This window comes from Tauraco erythrolophus, chromosome 7 (assembly GCF_009769465.1).
Source record: "Tauraco erythrolophus isolate bTauEry1 chromosome 7, bTauEry1.pri, whole genome shotgun sequence".
NCBI lineage: Eukaryota > Metazoa > Chordata > Aves > Musophagiformes > Musophagidae > Tauraco > Tauraco erythrolophus.
In genome coordinates this window covers 59,441,330-59,466,242 of record NC_141471.1, presented here as the reverse complement: position 1 = coordinate 59,466,242, position 24,913 = coordinate 59,441,330, and the positions used below count along the sequence as shown (strand labels likewise).

At 34.4% G+C, this 24,913-nt stretch overlaps 1 protein-coding gene across 2 annotated transcripts in view; it reads left to right on the top strand.

Moving 5' to 3' along the window:
- Positions 1–24,913, top strand: part of LRRFIP2 (LRR binding FLII interacting protein 2) — a 59,112-nt gene that overhangs the window by 19,620 nt on the left and 14,579 nt on the right. Inside the window, exons 3-18 of one of the 2 annotated variants that reach the window (XM_086614290.1) lie at positions 532–618; positions 2,101–2,151; positions 4,603–4,656; positions 6,405–6,470; positions 8,489–8,530; positions 9,491–9,556; positions 10,874–10,948; positions 11,694–11,741; positions 11,827–11,871; positions 13,265–13,312; positions 13,411–13,464; positions 16,217–16,324; positions 18,714–18,758; positions 19,447–19,560; positions 20,009–20,080; positions 24,549–24,719. In XM_086614290.1, coding sequence (XP_086470416.1) covers positions 532–618; positions 2,101–2,151; positions 4,603–4,656; positions 6,405–6,470; positions 8,489–8,530; positions 9,491–9,556; positions 10,874–10,948; positions 11,694–11,741; positions 11,827–11,871; positions 13,265–13,312; positions 13,411–13,464; positions 16,217–16,324; positions 18,714–18,758; positions 19,447–19,560; positions 20,009–20,080; positions 24,549–24,719 — 1,146 coding nt within the window. The remainder of the gene's footprint in view (positions 1–531; positions 619–2,100; positions 2,152–4,602; positions 4,657–6,404; positions 6,471–8,488; positions 8,531–9,490; positions 9,557–10,873; positions 10,949–11,693; positions 11,742–11,826; positions 11,872–13,264; positions 13,313–13,410; positions 13,465–16,216; positions 16,325–18,713; positions 18,759–19,446; positions 19,561–20,008; positions 20,081–24,548; positions 24,720–24,913) is intronic. The other variant, XM_086614291.1, reaches the window with a different exon arrangement.

Here is a 24,913-nt window from a genome sequence, read left to right as displayed (position 1 = left end):
TTTTTGGCTGCTGATGTTTCTCATAAGCTTTTTGTGAATGTTAGGTGGACAACTAGAATTTTTTGTGGAAAACCTGTCTTCAGTGGTTTAATACTTAAGAATTTAAGAGACAATTTTCATCAACTCATTATTCAAACATGAAAAAAATTGTTTTGATTCTTTCTTTTTTGTTTGAATGTCTTTCCGTGGCCAAAGATTCTGCAGCTGTATACATGTCTGTTTAAATATTATGCATAGGCAAAGTTCTGTTAAAGTCTGCAAGACATGAAGTTTTAGATTTAGTGATAGTAATATTTCTGAACTCAGTTCTTTTATCAACATGTGATTCTTTTAACTAGTAACGATATCTGTAAAGACTTGGGTGTATATCCTTTCGGAGGTTTCATTCTAAGAATTCCGATTTCTTTACTACTTATGTGTTTTAATATTAGAATCTTAATGTGTTTTTGTGAAGAGATTATTAAATTGAATACTCAAACCATTATACAAAAAATGTGGTTTTAACTTGCAGTGTTTTCAATTTGCTTGTAGGCAGAAGCCAGGCTCGCAGCCAAACGGGCGGCTCGAGCAGAAGCAAGAGATATACGCATGCGAGAGCTGGAGCGACAGCAGAAAGAGGTAGTGTAAATCATCAGGAATTGTTGCAAACCTTTACTAAAATTCATCATGTGTTTTATTTTTATACCTGCGTCAGATTTTGTCTTTTGCTGTAATTCAGCTGCATGCTAGTCTTTTCAGCATCAGGTAACTGTTAGATTCTCTCTCCCCTCGATACCCTTCCCTTTCCCTTTAGGTTATATACTGTTGTGGTGAAAAGAATACCTTGCTTTGTATTTACCTGTGGATAGCACCTCACAAAATACTAATCTGAACGTTCATTTTGAACTTCTTTAATAGTTACGCTCATATTGTGGAAAAAATCTGCTATACAAAATAGGCTATTAGCATTCTTGCTTTCAAATGAAAACTAAAATATTTTTTATGTGATTTTAAATTCTAGTTTTACCGGCAAAATCAGATGCTTGGATGTTTTACATTTAACAAATGCAGTAAATTCAATGCTAGCCATCAAAATTGGACAAAGATTAATCTAAATGTTTATCTCGAGATATTTAAAGGACTGAGTCTTTCTTATGACTGCTTATTTGATTTTAAATAAGCAGAAGAGAACATAATGATAATGTCCAGAACTCAGACTTGCATAAATAATTTTGCATGGAGAGGAACAGTTTTCAACTTCTAATGTGAAGTTTAATGTTGTCTGGATTTAAATTACTAGATTTGAGACTGAATCACCCTGGTGACTTTCATGCTGTTATAAGAACAATCACTTAACACGTGGCAGTTTCTTTGCTTGTTGTTGCTGTGCAAAAGGTCCATGTAAATATGGATAACTGGCAGCACAGCATAAACAATAAATGTGACCATACCCAAAATGTACACTGCCTAATGTATAGGATAAACAACTATGAAAAAGTAGAGAGAAGGATGTTGCTCCATTTTAATCTATATAATATTCTTAGTAAGTGGATAATTTGGATATGTGACTTCGAATATGCAGGTTTCAGTCAATTTCTTCCCATGTGGATTATACTGGAAGTATTCACAATAAGTACCTTTTGTCAGAATCTTTATTTAAGAAAAAATAATAGAATTGGGATAATATTTACACATATAGTTATGTGTTGCTCCACATGTTTCTAAAAAAAAAAGTTTGCATTTCTTGAGCAAAAAACCCTAGGAACTAGATTTTAAGCAGTCTGGTTATTTCATGGTTTTTGCATTTGACTCAGGTTTTGACATAGCGTGCAAAAGACTTGGTATTTATCATTATTACATTCAGATTCATGTAAATGCTGATATTGGGGGGGATTGGTGTGGTAACAAGTGCAATTTACAAAACATATTTTTGCCTCGATTTTATACGATTCTCATTATTGCATACTTTGAGTCTTCTAACTGCTGTAGGTATCTGATATTATGCTGAGGATTACATGGCAATTAACTTAGATTTTTCCAGATTTTTTTGATTTAGGAATCCAGTCTTGAGTGGTGACTAATCTATATTCTAAATGATTTGTTTGTTTTTACATTCTGTAGTTTTCTCAGCATTCATATGATAGAAAATGGGCTCATATCCAGAAATGGATGGTAGGCTAAAACCACCTGTTGTGCATGTTTTTGCCACTCGGAGAACTAACATAGGGTTTGGAGGAAGTAATTTACTAATGGTTTGCTGTGTGTCATTTCAGAATGTTTTATTACTGAAAACAGTTGCCTATAGACTATATATGGATATACACCCCATGCATCACTTGCATCCTTTTACCCCTCGCTCTTTGTTTTCAATTCATAATGATAAAATATGTGACTGTTGATTAATTTACATTAAATCCACTAAGTAGGAAGGAGTAGAAATAGTTGAGTTACAATCTGAGAGAGCTGCTGGTCAATTTATACTAATTTAGTGCAATGTTTCTTTAGAAAGTTCCTTTCAAGCCTTGATGTACCTCTTGAAAAGGCACATGGGAGATGTGAGGTTTTCTGGTTTTAGGGAAGTGTTTACTGTGTAAATGTTTTGAATCAAGATGATTTCAGTAATGCATGCCAAGACTAACCATAACTTCAAATAGTTAAAACTACTGTGACAGTTCATCGGCACTTCTGTTGAGAAACCCTGGAACTGTCGTTGGAATTTCATTTGCAAAAGCTGCGCTGTATATTGTCTCTTTGTCTGGCTGACATCTGTGTGTTAGTTCTCATGTCACCTATAAAGAACAACATAGGTTTCTGGTATCCCTGGGTGGAATGCATGTTTAGATTTATTTTTGTTGGAGAACTGAGGGCTTCCAAACTGTGGAACAGAAATTGTATTTGTAAGTGATCTCATTTTGATATTATTGCCACCCAGTTGAATGCCACCTTCTTTTTGCACTCATGAGGCACGTCTGCTGCAGGTTTCTGAGCAGATGTGTGCTTCTTTCCTAGATTGAGAGCCCTGACTTCTGTCTTAAAGTGCATATTTCAAACTTAAATTCTTAGAAATCAAGCTTGATAGCTACCAGCAGCAGCTGTTTGCAGTATGTGCTGCAGTACTTACTGTCCTTTGACCTGAATATGCTGAACACTTAACACTGGCTTTCTGTTTCCTGATTGTATGTCAGGAGGAGACTTGTTACCCTAATTACCTGCAGAAATGTCCAGAAAATTGTATCAGCAGCTCAAGTTGTGCGTTGTAGGAGCATATTATTAAGTGGTGTGTTATGCTGGCAATTAAGAGGAATTTTATATAAATTGCAAGCTGCAAATGTTATTAACAGGTATTTGTCCGTTTAGACCACAGGCACAAAGTAGATTTAAAATTGGCAACGATCTGACTACAATGTGTTGAAAAAATATATAGCATAAAAGTTCATTTTACAACTCAAAGTAGACACTATCGGGAGGAAGACTAAAGTGTCATGGTGAAATTAACCTCTCTTCCTCCCCCCCCCCCCCCCCCCAACTTTGGGAAATTATTTTCTTGCGGAGTGCTAACTAGACCTCTTGACGAGTCACGAAAGAATATTAAACAGGTTAATGTATCCAGTGATAGTGTAGAAAGTAACTGTGTGACCCTAAGCAGTATGAAAAACAGCTCTAGACGTCCATCTATGATCTGGAGGCTGAGCTTTGAACTCTAAAGATAACTGCCTTACGATCTTTAGATTAGTTTGACATACTGTAAACTGTAGGAAGTGAGTAATTTAAGGAAGGATTCCTAGTTTTAGAGCCCTTTTGTAGCCTTCAAATGGGATGGTTTAAAACTAAGGTTATTCTTAACATGCGTACCTACTGTAACTAAAAATTTGAGAAACTTATAGCACATGAAGCATTTTAATGTTCAATTTTAAATTAGTTGTATTTTTGTCTTGCTGCTTCTCACATATTCCTTTGTGTGAGCCAAAATGAACATTCTCTAATCTTTCAACAGAACAAAAGATATTAAGGTGCCTTAGCTAATTGTCCTCTCCTGAATTTTATTTTAGGCTTATTATTTCCACTGTCACTGTAGAGCAGAACTCCCTAAAGAACTTAAAATTGATCAATTTGCTTAAGAAGCTTTGTTCCTATAATAGAGGAGAAAATCTGAAATATGTATGAGGAAACTGAGAATGATCATCTCTATTAGGGCTAAAATAACTCTGTAAAATGTTCACAGTCTGACTGCAGTAATTTATACAGTAAACTTCTTACTAATGTAATTTTGTAAAGCTTTTAGGTTTTTTAATTTTTACTTTATTTTTTAAATTTTAAAAATTTTGTACTTTTTTCTGCCTTAATACAGTAATCAGAAGAAAGATTGACTGACTAATTATATTAATCTCCCTTATTTACATCTCCTAATGCAGAGTGTTGGAATACTTACCCAAATCAGGTGAAATCACAGTTCTTCTGACTTGTATGAATTCACTTGCCATGATGGATTATTCAGAATAATACATGGCATTAAAAGTGCTAACAGCATGTTACTAACCTCTGCTTGCTTTTACTTTGTAATTTTCTTTTTTTTTTCTTTTTTTTTTCCCTCTATGAAATAACTCTGCATTTCTTCTTTCTCAGGAAGATTCAGAGAGGGCCAGGTATTCTCACCGGTCCAGTCGACATTCATATTTGGTTTGTGTTTTAACTGTATACTTTTCCTTTTCCATCATGGTGTTTAAAAAAACCCAAACCCACAACAGTTTGAGTTTTGGTTTCATTTTCTTAGGGAGCAGATGATGCTTGAAGTCTTCCAAGCATTAGCAGTTTCGGAGTTGGTATTTTAAGTCACATGTAATATTAAAGTTCATCTGGTGTTTTATTGCCATCAATATTAACAAGGTAGTTTATTTTTGTGTATTTTAATCTTTGCATTTAACGAGAATCTCAGCTGTCATGTTTTAATTATTTGACTATGTTTTTACTATAAATACCTCTTAACTTTTCTACATTATTTACAGTATATTTACGTTGTCGAAAGTAATTGGAAACTGTTTGGAAATATATGTAGTTCAACAGTCAATTATTTGAAATGACATATTTAATGACAAGTTTTCAGTGTCATCTTTTAGTGTTATTTCAGTCTAATATAATTTATTTCTTTTTAAAAAAGCTGAATAATTGTACTCATGTAGGCTTCAGATATTGCCAATTATAAGGATTAATTGCCTTGTATTGAAATGGAAGAGTTTTAAGGTTCCTACATAAGCTGTCAATTGTCTTCTGGTTGTTACTACACATCAAATCTCGTGGTTCATGTGTGAAGGTGCTATTAATGATCAAACACTGGTTTAGTTTAGATAAGTCCAATGGGAAAAAAATCTCCCTACTTCCCTGTCTCAGAAATTTTGCAAACAGGAAAATTTTATTTAATGAACTAAATACTATTGCTGTCTCAGTCATCCTGCATCAAGCCACTTATTGAACATGAGTAACACTGATTTGTGACTTGGGCTTTCGTTCCAAACTGAGCTGGTGGTCGTCTGCTCACTGTTGTGTCTTTTCTTGCACTTTAACTATTATTGTATTTCTTTAATCTTTGTGGAAGAAAAAGTAGTAGTACCTGAGGATACAAGTTAAAAAAGTTTGACGTGATGCAGGGTTTTCTTTCTTTGAGCATGTGGGGATATATTATTCATTGCTGAAAGATGCAAAGTATCCCAAAGACTGCTAATATAAGTATTTATTGTATTGTATAGGCTCTCCTGCATCCTCTTTAGGTCATATACAGTGCTAAAGAATGTTTTTATGGAGAGCTTGTAAACATTTTCCTGGTTTTAGTAGATTTGCCTAGAAATAAGCTTGTCTTTGATCTAGATTATATAGGCCAGGAGAGGGACAAATAACTAAAATAAAGGTGTTCAGTTTGTTTATTTCGGAAGGTGGAATAAACTGTTTCTTTGTGTGACTTAAAAAAAAAAAAGTGATTGTCACTTACCAAGATGTTTCAGCAATTAAATGTAAGTTTTGATTAACTGAATTTTGTGTAAAGTCTTGCAAGTCCTGGTGTTAGGTGTTTCTGCAATTTATCACACAGATATTTTTGTTGCCTGCTTTGCGAATGGTAAATGTTTTACGGAAAAAGCGTGTGAAATACACCCTATGGCAACGCTTACGAACTTGTGAGCTGCTACAGACTTGCTCAGATCTGCTCTTGCCTTGGTTAACGCTAAACATGCAAAGACAGATTAAATAATTGGCCCTTGACTAAAGAATAGAACTTGAATTCAGCAGGTAACTGAGCTCATTTTGGAGGGGCTCACCCGGAATTTCTTTGACCACCTTGCTTATTTTATGCCTTTCAGTGAAGATTAACAGTTATCATTAGAGCTCTTTGAAATTATTTTATACGTTGATATATTTTTTACGATTTTGTTCTTAAGAGTTCTTTGGATGTCAGTGGGTCTCACAGGAGCAGAGCAAGTGCCTCCAGAAGGAGAGATCTTGTGGTGTGTAGCCTGGAACAAGCATGCTTTGATGTGTTCACATGATAATGTTTTTTTGTGTCTACTTACCAAAGCAGGAGTTTGGTGAAAGCATGCTCTTTATAGAAAATGGTATTAGTTGGCCTGCTGCAATGATTGATGTCTTCAAACACTTTGTGATAGCAAGTTTGAGGGCTCAAACAAAGTGTTGAGGGTTCTGTCTTAAAGATGACTTCAAGTTTGAAGGGAATTAGTCTCTCTCTTCTAAATATACCCAAAAGAGAAGTAAAATAAAGTGGCAAATGTTATCCATCAACCTTCATAGGTACAAAAATGTTGCTAAAAGTTATGGCAGGAAACCTTTTTTCTCAGTTATGTTGTGATGTTAGTCCTGCAGTTGAGGCTGTAGCAAACAGAAATTTTTCATGTTCAGAAATGGATATTTCTGTATGTTTTGTGGTATTCCTAGTTTAGGCAACTTAAATATATGTTAGTAGACTGTTAAGCTTTTAATAGTTAAGTAAAGGTGTAAGTTAAGTGTTGTGATGATGATTATCTGAGTGATCTGTCTCTATTGTCTGATAGCAAAGTTGCTTATCAGGAAGTAACACCTAAAAATAAAAACTATTTAAAAAAATTAAGTTGGTTACAACTGCTACAGTGTCCTATGGGTACTGCAGGGTAATACTTTTAGCAACACAAAAAAGTACCATAGTCTGTAAATTACATTAATAACATTAAATTATAATTGAATGTCATATGAGTACTGGATATGTTGGAACTATTGAGATAATATGAAAACAATATGAAATAATAGGAACTAAACCTGGCCTATATTAATTTATAAACAAATAAAAAAAATCTAAAACCAGGGTATTTTTTATGTTAATTTGATCTCTAGAAGGAATTTTCGGATGTCAATAGACAAACTCTTTCGAAACTCTTTCTTATAATCCTCTTAGCAGTTCTCATGTTGAAAATTCGTGGAGTAATACCTTAGCATTCTAATAGTATATCATGTAATGCTCTCAAACCACCTTCAATTTCTGTTTTGTTTTGTTTTTTAAGAAAGCTTAGGATGATACTAAGTAACATTTTGGATTTTGCATTACCTACAGTCAGAATGGCTAAGTTACACCTGTGAAGTTTTAAATTAACTTGAAAAAACAAATCTTGAATTTTCAAGCTTTTATGTTAAAAAAAAAATATGTATGAACTCCACCAGTTTTGCTGTTGCTGAGTGACAAGAAACGTGGGGACACAAGGCTAAGCTATTATAAAAAAAGCTGTTTTCATAAGTATTGTTAAGTTGCCAAATCTGATAGACCAGCAGTCTCTTTACGCACAGGTGGCCCTTTCATCCCAATATTCCTCCTTTTACACACAGGTGGCCCTTTCATCCCAATATTCCTCCTTTTACACACAGGTGGCCCTTTCATCCCAATATTCCTCCTTTTTCTCACTTTCTCCTTCGGAAAACACCTTTATTCCCTTCCTTTCCCCATCTTTGATTCCTCACCTGATTCCAAGATGCTATTCCCCTGCATCCTGTAATGTCTTCCATGCCCTGTGGGCAGTAACCTCCCTGGGTCTGTAAGGTGCCCTGGAGCCCCCACAACTGGTGGGTTTCATGTCCCAGCAGCGGGGCTGGCTGGTGGTCCTCTGGGCTCCTTTGCCCGTGTGGAGATGAGCCTGTTGTCACATAACCTAACAAATACTGTCTAATACGTTCTACTGTATGAGACTTTGCTTAATTATCTAAAATTCTGTTACCAAAACCACGTGAAATGTTTCACGTAACCTACTGCTGTTCAAAATTATCTCACTTTTCAGAAATTGGGATGCTATTGAGGGGGAAAAAAAAAAACTTATTAAAATGTTCCAGCCTCAGAACGCCCTTTACATGGGATAAATGGCGTTCCTTCATGTATAAATGTTCATAATTAGTAGAATGTTTTCTTGTAATTTCCTTTGAAATCTTTTAGTCATTCTTTGAATAAAAGCAAATTTTTATCTTTTTTTAACTCCATGATTTTAATCAGTTCGACAGTGCTAAGGATAGATCTGCAAGATACTTAGTCCCTGTATGTCAACACTTTGCATGAATTTGAGTGCAGGCTGCTTTTGTGCCTTGTTTTTAATATGCAATGACACTAATGAGCTACTTTGATTGATTTCAGAAAGCATATAAATTTGTGCCATCACCCTTTCAGACCTAGAATAGCAGTACAATTCTAACACTCTCCATAGAATGCATGTATAAACGTTTTCTGGGAGAAGGTGTAATAAAGTCACATATCAGAGAGAACTGTCTTACTGTAAGCACATTTTAGTATTTATCTGTTATTTCTAAACTTTGTAGTGAAGTGACATACACAGATTAGACTTATAGGGCATATTTTTTAAAAAAAACAAATGTGTATATGCATATATCTGTATTTTCCATTTCCATACAGAAACTTTATCTAGTGGAAAACTATTTCAGTCCTGAGATGCAGGTGGTTTGTATACCTTTACTTGAAAAAGTTCCTCCTTATTGTTACGAAGTGGTAGTAGGGTGTATCACGTTCTCACTGGTATTATGCCAGGTAAGATTTGTGTGTGTGTCTCCTTAAGCAAAGACAAGCACCAAGTACCACGAAAAGGAGTATGTAAGCAGCTTAAGAAGCTGAATTTGTTTAAACAGCAGTGTTATCTGAATTACCTACAGACAGGCAAACACAATATAGTGCTTAATATAGTCTTTAGTAGTAAGATTTTATTTTTTTGTTTATTTATTAGTTTTACATTTTTTGTGAAATGTGAACACTGGCTTAAGCCAAGTTTGTGTTAACCGAGATAAGGTCGGTTATTGTTTCACGTATCAGGTTTTTTTACCCAGCAATTGAAGTATGGCTTATTATTCCAATCCTGTAGTTAGAATTTTCTGTGGTGTTTCTGTTGTAGGTGATAAACATAAGGATTTAAGATTTTTGACTTCTTTATCTTTTAAGATTGAAGATGCTGTTATATAGTGGTATTAATTTTCTAAATTTTCTTCTTAGGGTCATGCTTACAGTGAATCTCATAGTTCAAAGAAGAAAGCTGCTTATTCCCATAAAGATTTATTGGTTAGTTTTCTACTATAGTATTTATTACAAGTATACTAACTCTGTAGAGTTATGTACTGACGCAGTTATGGATAAATGTATTAGCTTGCTAATATAAATAAATGCATGTGTGTATATATATATACACATAAATGTTTTCAGGAAAAAATAAACTTCCGGTATTGACCAAATTCTGACCTGAAATTGAGTGTTTGAAACTGTGCTTATGGCAGTGGAATCCCCTGAATGGAATCAGCTGAATAGAAATCACGTTCTATTGGAGGCTTGGGGAAGACTCTTGGAAATGTTTACCAGTGATGCTTCTCTGAATTAAAGTTTATTCAGTCAAGACGGAGATACATGTTCTATTATTTACACTTTGTCTCCTATCAGGGATATTTTAAATGTAGGTGTAAAGCAGATTGAACTTACCATAAACCTTGACGTTAACCCAGTGAACTGTTGAGATCTGTTGTGATCTTCCAGCAACTGCTCTAGACAGTTCAGTCTGTAACATATATGAATATAGTGCCAAGAAATTAAGTATTTTGGATGTAATTTTTCAGAGGGTTTTGGCACCTTGTTCCCTCAGTTCTTAAATAAATGAATAATGTGAATCTTTCTGGCTACTGAGATGCCAAGGGCTACATTCTGAAAGCACTACTTTTTGCCATGTCTTCATCTTTGTTTTTCCTTCTTTATAGGTGTATATCAATTTTTTCCTTGCATGTGCATATATATGCAATTTGGGTAGGAAGTGTCAAAGCACAGTGGAAATAGGCCAAAGCATAATTGCTAGGCTTTCAGCATGCAAGCTTGGTGTAAAGAACAGTGGTAGGGTACAGGCTAAAGCTCATCACATAAACATCCGTCCCCTATTAAATTCTTAGGAATTTCTGTCCTTCTTTCTCCCCAAATGCTGTGATTCAGGATGATATCTAATGAAAAAAAAAATCAAGCAAGTCATTGTACTCATTGCTAGCAAGTTTTGTCAAATATGTTTTTCATATATTTCATACTGTACTTGTCAGGGTTTAGATAAAATTTCAGGGTTTCCTTATTTATTAGGGAGGAAAAAAAAGTATTTACCACTTTGGTTGGACATGGCATTAAAAATACAGATAATGCTCATATACAGAGGACATAGGTAGTTTTGGGGGTTTTTACACTTTACTTCAGAAAGTTATATGGATTTTGGGTCAACCATAGAGAAAATTTTTACAGCATTCTCTACAAGTTTTAAACTTGGGAACGTTTGGGCAATGTTGAGATAGAACTTTTATTTACAAGATCTACAGATGCGACCTTTGTTTTCTCTTCTCTTTTTTCCTTCCACAGACTGGAATTTACTATGATCAAAGAAATTATAGCAGCCTTAGATATAGTAAACCAGTTCCTTCCTACCATACTCGGGTCTGTCTCCACTTCCTATATTAAGTTTTTTCATGTGTATAAAGTACATATACTTGGGTTTGCTTACTTACACTATGTGAAGCAAAATTCTTTCTTTCCTTCTATAACACTGCAAATTATTACAGCTAATAGTAGTTACAATTGTATTTCTTGCTTTTAAGGGTTGCCTTTTATAAAATGAATGGATAACATGCAAGTTACTGTATTCTACGTATGTGGGATTTTAAATTTAAAATAACTTCTATTTCATGATTGCAGTATGATATAAAGAAAACAACTAGCAGCTGTGATACTTGCTTCTTCAAAGTTCTGTTTTTAAAAAGCAACAACAAAAAGTCTTAAAAGCTTAGCACCAATGTACTACTTTCCACAGCAATATAAATGATGAATCAGTGTTCTGTCATGAGATTGCTAGTACCTTCCAGTACTTGCAGCTACAGTCATGGTCAGGTTTAAGTAAGTCACAAGAAGAAATTGATGTCTTTTGAAAACTACTTAATTTCTTATTTGCTTGTACAAATCTTCTGATAAAAATCCTAGATTGCTTTAATGCTTTGGATTATGATTTCAAAGATAATGGGTTTTCTTGGAGTGTTTATCCTCACTTTTCTCAAAGTTCTTGTCTATCATACACTTAAAATTTAGTATTTCAATCTTTAGAACTTTCTAGGAGTATAAAGCAGTAGATAAAATTTAATGCATGCGGAAAAAGTGTTTCTGACTTTTTCTATTCTTCACACTACAGTCATCTTCTCTATACAGTGATCCAGTGGCAACAACTAGAAGTTACAGGGTTAGTACAATGTAAAATAAAATCTTGCTTATCTTCAGATGTTTGAACGGCCTTCAGAAATCTAAAATTACACTTTTCTTCATAGGTGTCTCCTTCTGTAAACACTGGTTTGATAAGAAGTATCAGTTTGGTTCGTAAGCACCATTTGCATGGTTGCCTTAAATTTGTATTGTATGGCCATGAGGCTTGACAGCATCATACGTGCCTTTTTTTTTTTTCATATTTTTAAATAAAGCTGCAGCTTGTGTGTTTCATTTTGTGGAGGCATTCAATTTCATGTCTTTAACATTGTTAAATTGCCTCTTCAAAGTATTTTAGGTGTTGCTGCATTACTGATCATCTTACAGACAAGCAAAAGTTTATGAATACAACAATGATGTTGAAGAACACTGAGGTTACGACAGGTTAATCCAAGCATACTAAACAACTGCATGTATAATGCTAGAAAAAGTATTTAAAGAATTTAAGCATTTGAGTGGGCAAAATCATTGTCAGGAGATGACAGAAATTTGTGATAGATACACTTCAAATATTTTCAAATAAGATGCCATACTTAAATATAACAATAGAAAAATGTAATAGGATGAAAACCTAATCTGCATCTTAAAAAAAAATAAAATAGTAGCTGCAATTGCTGTAAGAATGACTAAGATAGCGACATGCATGCCTGAAACTATGCCTTTTACCGCTGCAATAGTTCAAATCCAACTTACACTGCCGTTTAGAGGCATGCTAAATCTATGGAAAGTCATGAAGTTTTCTTACGGAATATTTTTATGTAGTTAGTGAGGGCTTGTTCTGTGCTGGGATTACAAACACAGATAACTAACTTTTTTGGCTTTGTGCATATTCTTGAGAAAACATTTGAAGATCCAGTGAGAGAGCAAGACCATAATGACTGCTATTACATATAATTCTAATAGATATATATAATTCTAATTTCTACTAGAGATCCCTTCAAAGGTAAAAGGAAAGCAGCATGAGACTGTAATATTTTTTTTTAAATTGTGTTGCCTAGTGCTGCTTTTTTTTTAAATTGTGTTGCCTAGTGCTGCTTTTTTTATCCTCTGCATAAATAGATTTCAGCCTTGCACCTTGAAACGTTCTCTTTTAGGAAAACCTGAATGGGTGAGCACGAAATAAATTGATAAGTGCACAATATAGCTTCAGTTCCCAGGGCGGATTAAAACTTTGGAAGGCTTCAGAACAGTAAAAACCAAATTGCAATTCAAATATTTAGTTGCGTTTTCTTCTGAAAATAGTTAAGACTTGATATTTTAAAAAATTTGTCTATTTTTCAAGGAAATTCTTGGATGTCTATTTCCAGATATAAATCTCCAATATATAATAGTAAGAGGAAATTTTTATAATTTGTTTATTCTTTCAAAAAGTATAATGTTAATTGGCAAATGCATAGATGGGATAAGCTAGAGTACATTACAGTGCATAAAAATTACAATGTATGAGAGGCATAGTTACTTCTGAGACAGAATATAAATGGTATTTCATTCCCTCTTTCTCAGGCATCTTTGTGTGGCGATGGATTGCATAGCTCATATAGTTCTCGCACTGTAAGTGTAATAGGCTTTTGGTTGGTTTTCATATCTTTGTTTTCTGGTGACAAAAATCTATGAAAATGGTGAAAATTGCCTTCATAACTTTCCTTTAGCCATCCGAATACAGTTATTCTTCAAGAGCAAGCTCAGTTCGAAGTAGTCCTGTGGTGAGCATTCCTCTTGCATGGTTTGCTGAATGCTTTGATACTAACACACAACATTTATGAGTGTTCACACTGGGGATCATCTTACTGACCGATATGCAGACTGGATTTTTTAGTTCTGCATCAAAAAAATGTAGTTTGTCAGAGATGTGATTTTTAGCAAGATGTAAAGTTTTAGGAGTGAGTCAGTCAAGTGTGGAAGCAGTAAGGAATTTGTTTTTTCTAAATATCTTTTAAATGTTTCTCATGTATATAAATGGAAGCCAATGGAAACTGGAGTATAGTATGTTGTTGGGGTTACCACCTTATGTCATAGTTGGGACAGGCACATGAAACTGTTACTATAATATATGTGAGGAAACCTTTCTTTTGAGCAAGAGGACTCATGCAAACTTTGTTGTATCATGCAGTTAGAAGTAGGTGGCTCATTTTTATAGTGACTGGAATTGAAAATTGAGAGAAATTTGTTCCTGGATCTGCATTGTGTTAAAAGTGTCATTCCAAAGATGGCTTTTTTTGCTGCAAAGTGATTTTTAAATAGTACTGCTCTGTTTCTGCCGCAGAACAACTGTCTTAGTTTCATTGGTACAGCTGCTCATTTATCATGCTACACAAAAAAGTAGATCAGTGATCTAGTATGAGTTAAATTGAAATGTCTGATCCTTTTTTAATTTTTCACATATTCTTAACAATGTTATAGAGACTAAAAAAAAGAACAGATTTGTCAGAAACTGAGTGTTTTCAGCTACAACAGATGTGAGAGTTAATTTTTGAGGATGTAGGAAAAAACGCAATTTTGCTGTTGCTTAATGAAGTTCCAAAACCTCAGAGGTACTAACATCTATCTGTAAAGTCTCTTGATTTGTGAAAATAATACTTGGCATCTTAGTTTCTCACAGCAAGTGTTAAGATTCATTTATTGAAAGCAAATTGTACGTAGAAATATATATCAGATCTCATTATGTATCTGTGATTCCAATGATGCCAAGGTACCATACACTCACACTAGTGGATGTTTAATAGAATTCAAAGTATTTGTTTAATGAAATCTGAAAAGCAGGTGAAGTTAAAATCTTACTTGTAACTTAACTTTCACTTTCTACTGTATCCATGGTTAATATTTTGATTTCACTCTGGGTAGTGCATTGGAATTCAGCTTCAGTACTCGCTGGAAATCAAAAGAAAAAGTAGGAGAGAAGATGGAAACAGAGTAGAAAACACTGGTGAAAAACTGTACGGTGCATCTCCATCTTAAACTGTAATGGTTTTGATAAACCCATTGAGAAAGATATGGGAAGTACAAAAAGTGTATAAGGAGGAACAGTAAGGTTGATCGGACATATGGGATTTTCAACAGCAAAGATAAGTTAGTTTGGAATGAAAGAGAACCATGTTGTCATAGATTATAGTCCTGCAGTTGTTTGCTATGAGCATAATTCATAGAAGCAGAATTCTGTTCAGCATCTTGATACTGTGTGAAATACAAGTGAAATAAGAAAGTTTATCCAAATTTCTAACTATGAAAATTTATTTACCTCATTATTTGAAAAAAATAAAGATGCTATTTAAAACATAGATGTAGATCTAGCTGGAAAATTCTTTGTCAGAGAAGTAGAACATAACCTAGCAGTGCCAAAAAAAACAAGTTCTGTAGTTCTAAACATGCATAATCTGAGACAGGTGTTCATCTGTGAACTATTTTATGTGTAACTGGTCACATTTGTGTAAAAGATCACTGTCTTTTAATCAGAATAAGATAAGGCTACATCACTCATGTATATCAAGTACAAATAAATTAAGAATTATTTTTTTAAACCAGGAAAATTTCGTATTTTCAAACTGTTTGTTTTAAAAGTGATTGTATGAGAAAACATCTTGAAGTATAATGTTCACAGTAGCTTTCTACATTTTGAACTAGAATGTTATCAATACAACACTTGTGATAAACCTACTCTTCTCATTAAATACTGTTTAATGTGCATAATGTTTTCTCAGTTAAATATTTCACTTGCATTTCCATGGCAGTTGTAATTACTGTAATGTGGTTAATATATTTTGCCTTTTTTACCAGTTAGTTGTAGCACTGGCATTTTTTCCTCACCTTTTTAGGTGCCTGTCTGACATGCAGCTTTGGGGAGTAAGCTTGTCTTCTCTTATAAGGTCTCTTAAAAATGGTGAATTAGAGGAAGCCCAGATCATATTCGGAATTAATAGTGTTGGGATTGTGCTGATTTGAAGAAAATACAACATTTGTAGAGAAAAATAATAACTTTTATTTATCAACTTCTGATTATATAATCTGTTTTCTAATCTAGAAACCTTTTTTAAAAAAGGGTAATTTTTCTAGCTTGTGTTCACTCTATATTAGTACTAAAGTCTTTTGTAGCTCTATACCTTTTTTATATTACTCCAAATGAGGAAAATGAATCAATAATAAATGTTCATTGCTTTTAGTTTTAGACACTGTAAGCTATAAGAATAATAAACATGTGAAGAGTGTGTTTAAAAACATTACATGTGCTGACTAAAGTATTCCTATCAGTGTGGCACATTTTATTCATATAGACACATTTAAAATAGCAAAAATTTAGAAGAGTAATAAACATCTTAAAGCAGTTAAACTATTAGAAAAGCTAGAATAAATTGCAATAATGGAGATTTAAGTTAGGATTTCCTGTTTGTTTTTCTTTTTAAATAAACTTTTGTTAGTTTTGTGGTATCCTCTTCAGTTCGCTTTCACTCTTCTCCTTATCAGTCCTCTGATTTTTCTGATCGAAGTGAAACTGCTGCCGACTATTTCAGTCGTTCCAACCGCAGGGGAAGCATTGTTTCCGATGCAGATGATGTCCAAGGTTTGAATAGTGTGAGTGTAATGCTGCTTGTTACGCTGTGGTGAATACAGCAAACTTACTAACCATGGATTTTCTTTTCATCCTCTGAAAGAGTAGATAACTGTAAAAGCATTCAGAGTTATTTAGTGGCAGATAGGTTTGTTGAGGGATTGGGGCTGGCTTTTGTATAAAAATGTCTGGAGTCTGAATTTTTTTGAAAGCATGCTGCTTGATTTTTAAAGGGGATTTTGCCTGTTGCTGGAGGCATGTAACAAGTGTTAACACTTCACGTTGTGCATGTATGTGATGAGTTTAAGCATCTCTTGAATGCAAAACATGGTGGGTTTTTTTTTTCCTCATAGAAATTAACAATATCTAGGGTTTTTTTTGTGTAGTTTTGGAATACTACTGTTTGGTTTAGTGACTAAATACTTATAACTGTGCCCTTGTTAGTGCATTTTAGTGTTTGTTCATCCATGATGAGATTTTGTCAGGACCTGTTACTGGAACATTCGTTGTTGGCTATGCTCGTACTGAAACCCAAGCCAATAGGGCATGTTACAGGAAAATTATCATGATGGTTTTCCCTGGGCCTCCCTTTAGTCTGAACATTGTTTACCCCAAACCCATCTGCCTGCTCTTTATTGCTGCTCTAAGTTCTAGAAATCCTTGTTACTTGCAGTCAAAACTTTCGTGTTTAATAGTGGGGAAGAAAATAGGGAAATTCTTGGTCTTGGGCATGTCTTTGAAATAACAGGGTTAGCACATGCAGTAGGAAGAGAGGTTGAGACAACTGGGCTTATTTATTTGGGCAAAGCGGATGCTATGTGGTGATGAGCAGCCAGCAACTGCTTCATTAGGTAAGATGCAGACTCTTCGTACCTGTGCCAAGCAGAGGAACAAGGGGCAGCAGCCTCACGCTGCAGCTCAGGAGGTTCAGACTAGACACCGCAAGAAGCTCTGGAAGAAGGTTAGCATTGCACTCTGGTTACAGCAAGGGCGAAGAACCTCCAGTCTCAGAAGCTGCATAAAGCCACAGCCACCCTGGACTGTTGGCAGCAGTTGTGCTTTGGATGGGAGGCTGGACGAGGTGACAGGTAGCGTACCCCTACGTCCACTGTTTCTGTGATTCTGCGTTTAGATGATTTAGTGCCCTTATGGTGCTATGTAACCTGTAGTGTAACAATGCACGGTGTTTATGGTCTGTACGTGCTCAGAGCATGAGACCCTCATCTTTTTCCAGTTGAAATTTTAGCTTTTTTCTCTCTAACAGACCTGTTTTTCTGAAAGTAATGTTCTGCTAACAGAAAACGTGGAGGCTGAGACTGGCAATTATGCCACCTTCTCAGTTGCTTTTATTATCATCATCATTATTATGTATTATTAGATTCCAAATTTATATTTTTAAGTTATTCTAAAGGGATGCTTCAGATCGATTGGATTCTTCACTTCATTTTCTCATCTAAGTAGTGACAAATATCTGCAATTTACAATTTCAGTACATCATTGGAGATGGTGAATCTGCTATAAACGTGGAATGTTGCTTCTGCAGAAACCACAATAGAAGGAAAAAGAATGATCTCATAAAGTAACATTTGTTTCTACTGTGATTGTAGCAGACTTCCAAATCGCTTGCCCCGGCCTGGGAGAAAAGCAGATGTTCTCGGAGAAGCAAGATATTTGAAATACTATACTCAATATATATTCATACTTGTTTTTGAAATATTGCAATGTGTTAAGGTCTTTATTTAATTCCACCTATTTTGATTCAAATAAATGTAGAAAATGTGGAAATCTGCCATGTAATTTTGCAATATCAGTCTCCTAAATAAGAAAGGGGGGTGGTAGTTCTTTTGCTTAGACTTTAATACATAAAATATGAGTTGAAATGATTTTGTAGGTTGCTGTTAACTGGTACACTTTAGTTATGGGCTTTTACCTGAATTGGTTTTGTTCTGATGTAATTGCAGGTTTCACCAAAGAGATGGAATGAACAAATGTGTTTTCTGATAACTTGGACATTCACCCTGGTGTCACTGATTGTCTGAAGTGCACTTGCATGAAGCTTCATGTTTGTTATGCCACTAAGTGTTGTAGTCACTACCCTGTTGAAATTTGAAATAGTGAAACATGTTTTGTTGTTCAGTACTTTAATATTGGTAATGACTTTTTTAAAACTTTAAAAAAAAGTTTATGGCTTTTTCTTTGCAAACATTCATTTATTTTGCAATTGAGGTAAAAAACTACATTTCAGGCTGAATATTTTTTTCTGTCTTGATCTAGGCTAACTTTTGGGGTTTTTTTTTATTGTTTCATTTTTTGTTCTTAAATATTTCTCAGTATCTTTGAACAGAAGATGGTGAGTCAGTAGTCCGTTATTGCAAAAGGTGTATTGTGATCACTTTCCCTTTTCTCTTTCAGCTGGAAGAAAAGAATGAAAAATCACATTCAGAAATATTTTCAAGGGTAAGAGTTTTTCATTTAAAAATAATTGAAAGTCAGTGTTCATCCACAAACTTACAAATATTAAAATAATTCAAAATTATAAATGCTGTGGGTTTTAGTAGGGTGTATTTTTAGGGGTTTTTTAAGAGCTTGCAAAGAGACATTTTCAGATGTATTTTTTTGTCTCCAAAATTAATGCTTTGTGTCTTTTATCTCCCAAGGAAAAAATTTCATTCTTTAGTTTACTTTTAGCAAGTATTAGTTTCTTATAGAATATATTTTCTGTGTGAGAAATACTTAACAGGGTAAGGTTGAATTTTTAGAGATTAGGACTATAAAAATGCATATGCTAGATTTCACTGGAGACTTTATTCTGAATCATAAGTGACAGAAATCTATAATTTTTAGATATATTTTAAACTGTTACAGTTTTTCAGCACTAACAGCCTCCTTATGAAAGTCTTCTCAACAGATGACTCAAAACTATAATGTTATGATAACTGATAAGTCATCAAAGAGAAACCAACATTTCACCAAGAAGTATAAGTGCTGGGAAATAATAAATGGAAAATATTGTCTATTAGCTAATACTAAGAAGTGTAAGACAATGAGAGAAGAGTCTTCTATGACTGAAGAAATTTATAGAGTAATGTCAAATATACCAGAAATGATGATATGATTCCTGATACAAAGTTGTTTCCTTTTTAAGCCATCATCTCGGAATTCAGTAAGTGCAACTCCTCTGAGTGGCAACTCATCTAGGAGAGGAAGTGGAGACACGAGCAGTTTGGTGGATCCTGATGCCTCCCTCAGTGAATTACGGGTAAATTGTGTTTTCAGAGAATTTGGAGCTAGTTCTAAACTGTATTTGTGGTTAGAAGGAGTTTTTCTTTGCTACAGAACTTCTGGATTCTTAATAGTAAGAAAGAGTTATGAGAACGTAATTTTCAATCACAAGAGATTTCTGTGTTTATCTTGGTAATTGCATTTATTGTGTTCATAAATGTATGTGGTGCTAACAGTTTAGTTTATATTAAGGTAAGACTTTATGTTAAATTTGAAACAATTCTGTCCTATTTGAGATGGCTTGGATTCAGGCATATAAACCAAATCTTAATTTCCATCAAGTTGTTGTGAATTAATTATAATTTCTGTGAATTCTTGCAGGCTTTGGCATTTGACAGAAATGCATGTAAACCTTTTAATGCTTTTTTGACTATAAATTATTTCCCCATACTTCTTATGCAATGGTTCATTCCTATGTCCTGCAGGATATCTATGATCTTAAGGACCAGATACACGATGTAGAAGGGAGATACATGCAGGGACTTAAAGAACTAAAGGTATCAGGGCTCCTCCCAAGCATGCATTCTGTATGGGTATTTTTGGGTAATGGAGATACCACTGGTTCCACTAACTATATAAGGCTTTACTAACAAGTTTTTCAATTTCTTCAAAGCATGTATCTAACTTTTAATGCATAGAGAGCATCAGCTTAAATTTGTTGTATGAGTGAATTATTAAGATATGATTTTAATGTACATGAGAGTATATGTTCATTATTTGGTTTATGTTAAAATAGTGTTAAACTTCCATGGTTTTAGCACGCGTTTTCTAGTAAGATTGAGAGGTTCAGTTCATATTTTTTAGAGTTTTGTTAGCAAATAAATAGATATTAAAAGCAATTACTATGTATTGAATAGGGAAGAAAGAAATGGGACATAGCTATGACAAAGAAGTTAAGAATTAGTCTTCCAAGTTTCAACAAATACTGCATCTTATAAAGCAGAACTAAAGTAATAATTTTGAAAGATCTGCTGAAGTGAATCTGGGCAGGCATATTGCTTGCAGGAGAAGATAATTTTATTGTAATCCTTTACCATTAAGAAAGAAACTTTTGTAATGCTTGTGGCTTACATTCCCGTTACCTTTGTCTAAATTATAGGTTGGTATTTTCAGCATTAGGTTAATGAGATTTGCCTGTATTTTGACTTGTTTAAATAGCGTGTATGCTTTTATTTTGTAATTTTTCATACAAATAACAGTTTGCAGTTAATCTAAATATGATTATTTTCCCCTTTCCTATGTTGGAGGGAAACTGGCTATAGCAAATGGTGTGACTTACAAATCTTTTTCAGGATATTTGTTCTGTTCTCTTTCCTGTTATCTAATTGTGAATGGTTCCATGTAAAAGAAAAGAGATCCTTCCTTATTTGTTTCATATCCATATAGAGACTGAACTTAATGAACGTTGCTTGTACTAGAGCATTTAACAATGATGTATTTAACAGCTTCCTTGAATTTCCTAGATTAAACAACATACTAGATGGTATGGTAAAGAGAAAATATGTAGTTTGAGCTGTTCGGTGTAGCAAAAATTATTTCCTCTTTAGAGGATAAGTAACTCTGAATCTGATAGCCATATGCTCGGATGAAGTACATCTTGTTTTAATCATATTGCCATATGAATATTAAAAAGACTTCAAAGAGCAGTAGATTACAAGATTGTTAGACATAGCTATGATTGTACTCAATTTGAATAAAATGAGCTTGCTCCATATTTTCAGAACGGATCTAACTCTCACGCTTTTGCATGTTTGCCAGCATCTCGTGACTACTGTTGTGAATCATTACTACTGCACTATTATTCAGTGTAGTCCATTACAGTTACCAAAGGTGTGCAATAGACAATAAGATCTTGATCTATGCTTGGCTTACAAAGTTCAGTTTTATGCTGTTGTTAGTACCGAATAATGTGTTCCTAAGTTAATTTGCCTTCCCTAGAGATTCTTTCGGGAACTTTTCTTTCTAATTAGGAAGGTATTGACTTTTTCTCAACTTCTGCTTTGGCAGTTCTATCTCAGGTATGTCAGAGGAGTTACTAGGATATCTGTTTTTACACCTGCTTGAAGTGTTTTTCAGGGATTGAGTAAAAGTGGTTTGTAATCACACTAACTTCCTACCTCTGTGATTGCCCATCCCTTCTGCTGCTAATTGTGGTTTTTACCTGGCTGCAAATCTGCTGATTGTCAGCAGAATGAACTCTAGTGTGGATAGTTCCAGTTTGGTTAGGTCTTTGAATCTTTTTGTGTCTTAGTTTGATTCAATTTTGTCGATTCTTTCTGTATTCCCTTGCATCAACTAGAAAGGAATCCTTTCTCTGTCCTCAGTTTTTCTTTCATGCAGTTAACAGACCACCCTCTTTGTCTGCTGTTCAATCATCCTGTTCTAGCCAAGCAGGCTAATTTGCACAGCCCTTTCACTTTACTGATGTAGTTGTGGGTGATATTTCTTCATAGCTCTAGGTTATGTGCAGTGTCTTATTATACACTTTCATTCCAGCCTGTTCCCACTGCTTCATCCTTAGCCATCTCACTGCCTCATTCAAGTGTTTCAGAAATTCTTCCATATCCATGTTATTTCTCACCAAACTGCTAGATTACTGAAACTACATGGAATTCTTGAACCATGTGTAATACTGAAAAAAAACCCACAAAACAACAAAGAAAACAGTTCCAAAGAAGTCTTACCAATATTCCAGTTTTTTTGACTGGTCAGAGACTCTTACGCATAGCTTTGTTTCTTTCTTGGAAGCAATTCTCACTCTTCTTTCTCAAAATCAATTTATTCCTCTTCCATAACTGTGGATTCCCCACCCCCCCCACCCCCCCCTTAACTCGTTGATTAATGACATTTTAATCCAATCTTTTAAGCCCCAACCTAGTCTCCTCTTTAAGGCTGGAGTCCTGGAGCCACGTGGTGTACAATAAGAGGCTGAGGCAACTGAATTGGATAAGTCTTGAGGGAGTGGGCAGCAGTATGCCTGCTGGTTTTGGCTGCCCGATAGGAGGCTGTAGAGAAGACAGGGCAGCCTCCTTGCAGAAGTGCACAGTGACAGGGCAAGATATCTGCCACAGACAAAAGTTGCATTGTAAGGGCAGAAATTCCAACTAGACCTTAAGAAAAAAGACTTTTCACAAGGGAGGCAGTTGAATCATCCAGTCAGGTTCTGCAGTCGACATCCCTGGAGATACTTAAAATGATCTTGAGACAAGCTGTGAGCAGCCTGATCTTGGTTGGCCCTGTTTAATTAGGAGATGCAACCAGATGGCATCCAGAGATTTCTGCCAACCTAAATTACTACATGACTCTACTCATCACACTCACAGAAACAATCAAATTGGATTTTTTTCCTAGTTGCACTTTTTGATAAATTTTTAATCTCCTCATAAAAGGACAATCTTAAGAATTACTAGAATTCACTTACATATATTCATTATTTTTTTTCGTTATTTTATTCTCACTTATCCTGAGTCTTCTTTGCTGTTTGCAATTTACTACTTCCCAAATGATAATTTTTCACCTCTTACACTATCTTGTGTCTTCTGATCTCTAGACTATCAAGATATGTCTTAAGTTATTTTTTCTGGGGTTTCTAAAATACTGTATTTCTCCAGCACAAAATTCCATAATTCAGTAAATGGAACAGAGGTGTAAATACATGTGATTATGATAAAATTATAAACGGTAATATATATGCTTTGAGGAAAGCTTTCTCAAAATGGAGATTTATAACATGGAATAATAGCATTTGGGTGTTGAGCTTTTTTTTGTTTTTCTTATAATGGAATATTGAAGTGTGACTTGGTATCTCTAAAGAGAAAACACAAATATAATTCAGGAACAAAAACAGTTGCATAATTTTACTATATAACAGATATCACTCTTCAGCTTTTTCTTAAGAAACTTAGATTGTTACCACCTTCTCCCCAGATATCTTAGACCTTAGTCCTACTGTTCTGTTTTCTGGAAAACCCAAGCCTGGTGCCCTTTCTGTGCTAGTACTTCTACTGTCATAATACAAATAATTCAAAATTGAGGCTATGCTACTTGTCCCTTCAAAGAAGAGATTACATGAAATACTAGGGGATTTGTAGCAGGGCACAGATCTACTTTGGAAAGGGAATGGCTTATTAGTTCTTTTTCAATTCTAAAATTAGGGCTCTGAAACTCAATTTTTTGTATTTTTAAAAGAATGCATATTGAAATCATTGCATGTTTAGAAGTGCCTGGAGTGACAGTTGTTCTAGTATTTGAATAGCTGACATTTGTTACAATACTGAGGAAAAAAAAAAGGTATAATTATTTTTGTGAAGTGTGAAAGAATCGCATAAGAGGGTATATAGCAAGGCATATGTGCACCTTCAGGTGGAGAATCAAGCATGTGAATCCTTACATGCATTTTTTTTCTGAGATCTTAGTAAGAAATAAAAGACAAAATGTCTGCTTAAACAGAGAATCGTTATTACTGAAAAAATGTGACTACCTTAAAACTTTGAATCTAAGGTAACAGAGCACTACTTAAACAGTGAGCGTTAAGTTAACGCTACTCTGAAAGATATTTCTGTGATTCTTCTTGTCGTTTAATTGTCTGAGTTCTCTGTCAGATTTGTTGCCTCATTCTGAAGTGTTTTCTTGTGCATGCACTGAAAATACCATAAAGTTGTGATTTTGTTACTTGATCCCTGTGAGTTAAGTTGTCAAGGTGACAGAATAGAAAATGCAAGTGGACTATGATCTCGTAATTTTCATACTTTTGTAATGATAACTTTTCATTGCTGTGTATGACCTAACCTGAATAATGGCAATTGGGCTGTGCCTTGGTGTCTCTAAAGTGAAGACACGAATATAATTCAGAAACAAAAATGAAAACAAAACCAGATAGCACTCTTCAGCATTATGATGATGTTCTAACAATATAACCAGGCATCAAAAAGTTAGACTAATGTTAAGCCTTTCTACTACCTGTAGGATTCCCTGGCTGAAGTTGAAGAGAAGTACAAGAAGGCCATGGTTTCCAATGCTCAACTAGACAATGAGAAAAACAACCTGGTTTACCAGGTGGATACTCTAAAGGACGTCATTGAGGAGAAAGAAGAACAAATAGCAGAGTTCTATAGGGAGAATGAAGACAAGTCAAAGGTACAGATTTTTAAGACTTATTTTTTTCTTAATTATAAAGCTAGACCATAGAATCCTGGACTAATTGGTAAGAACAGTTAAAAACTTTTGCTTTAGTAGAAAAGCGTCTATCTCAGTGGCCAAAGATGTTTTGAACGTTGTGTTAGTTTTTTAAAAAAAACAACAATACACCACCCCCAGAAAAAAAGTTATTT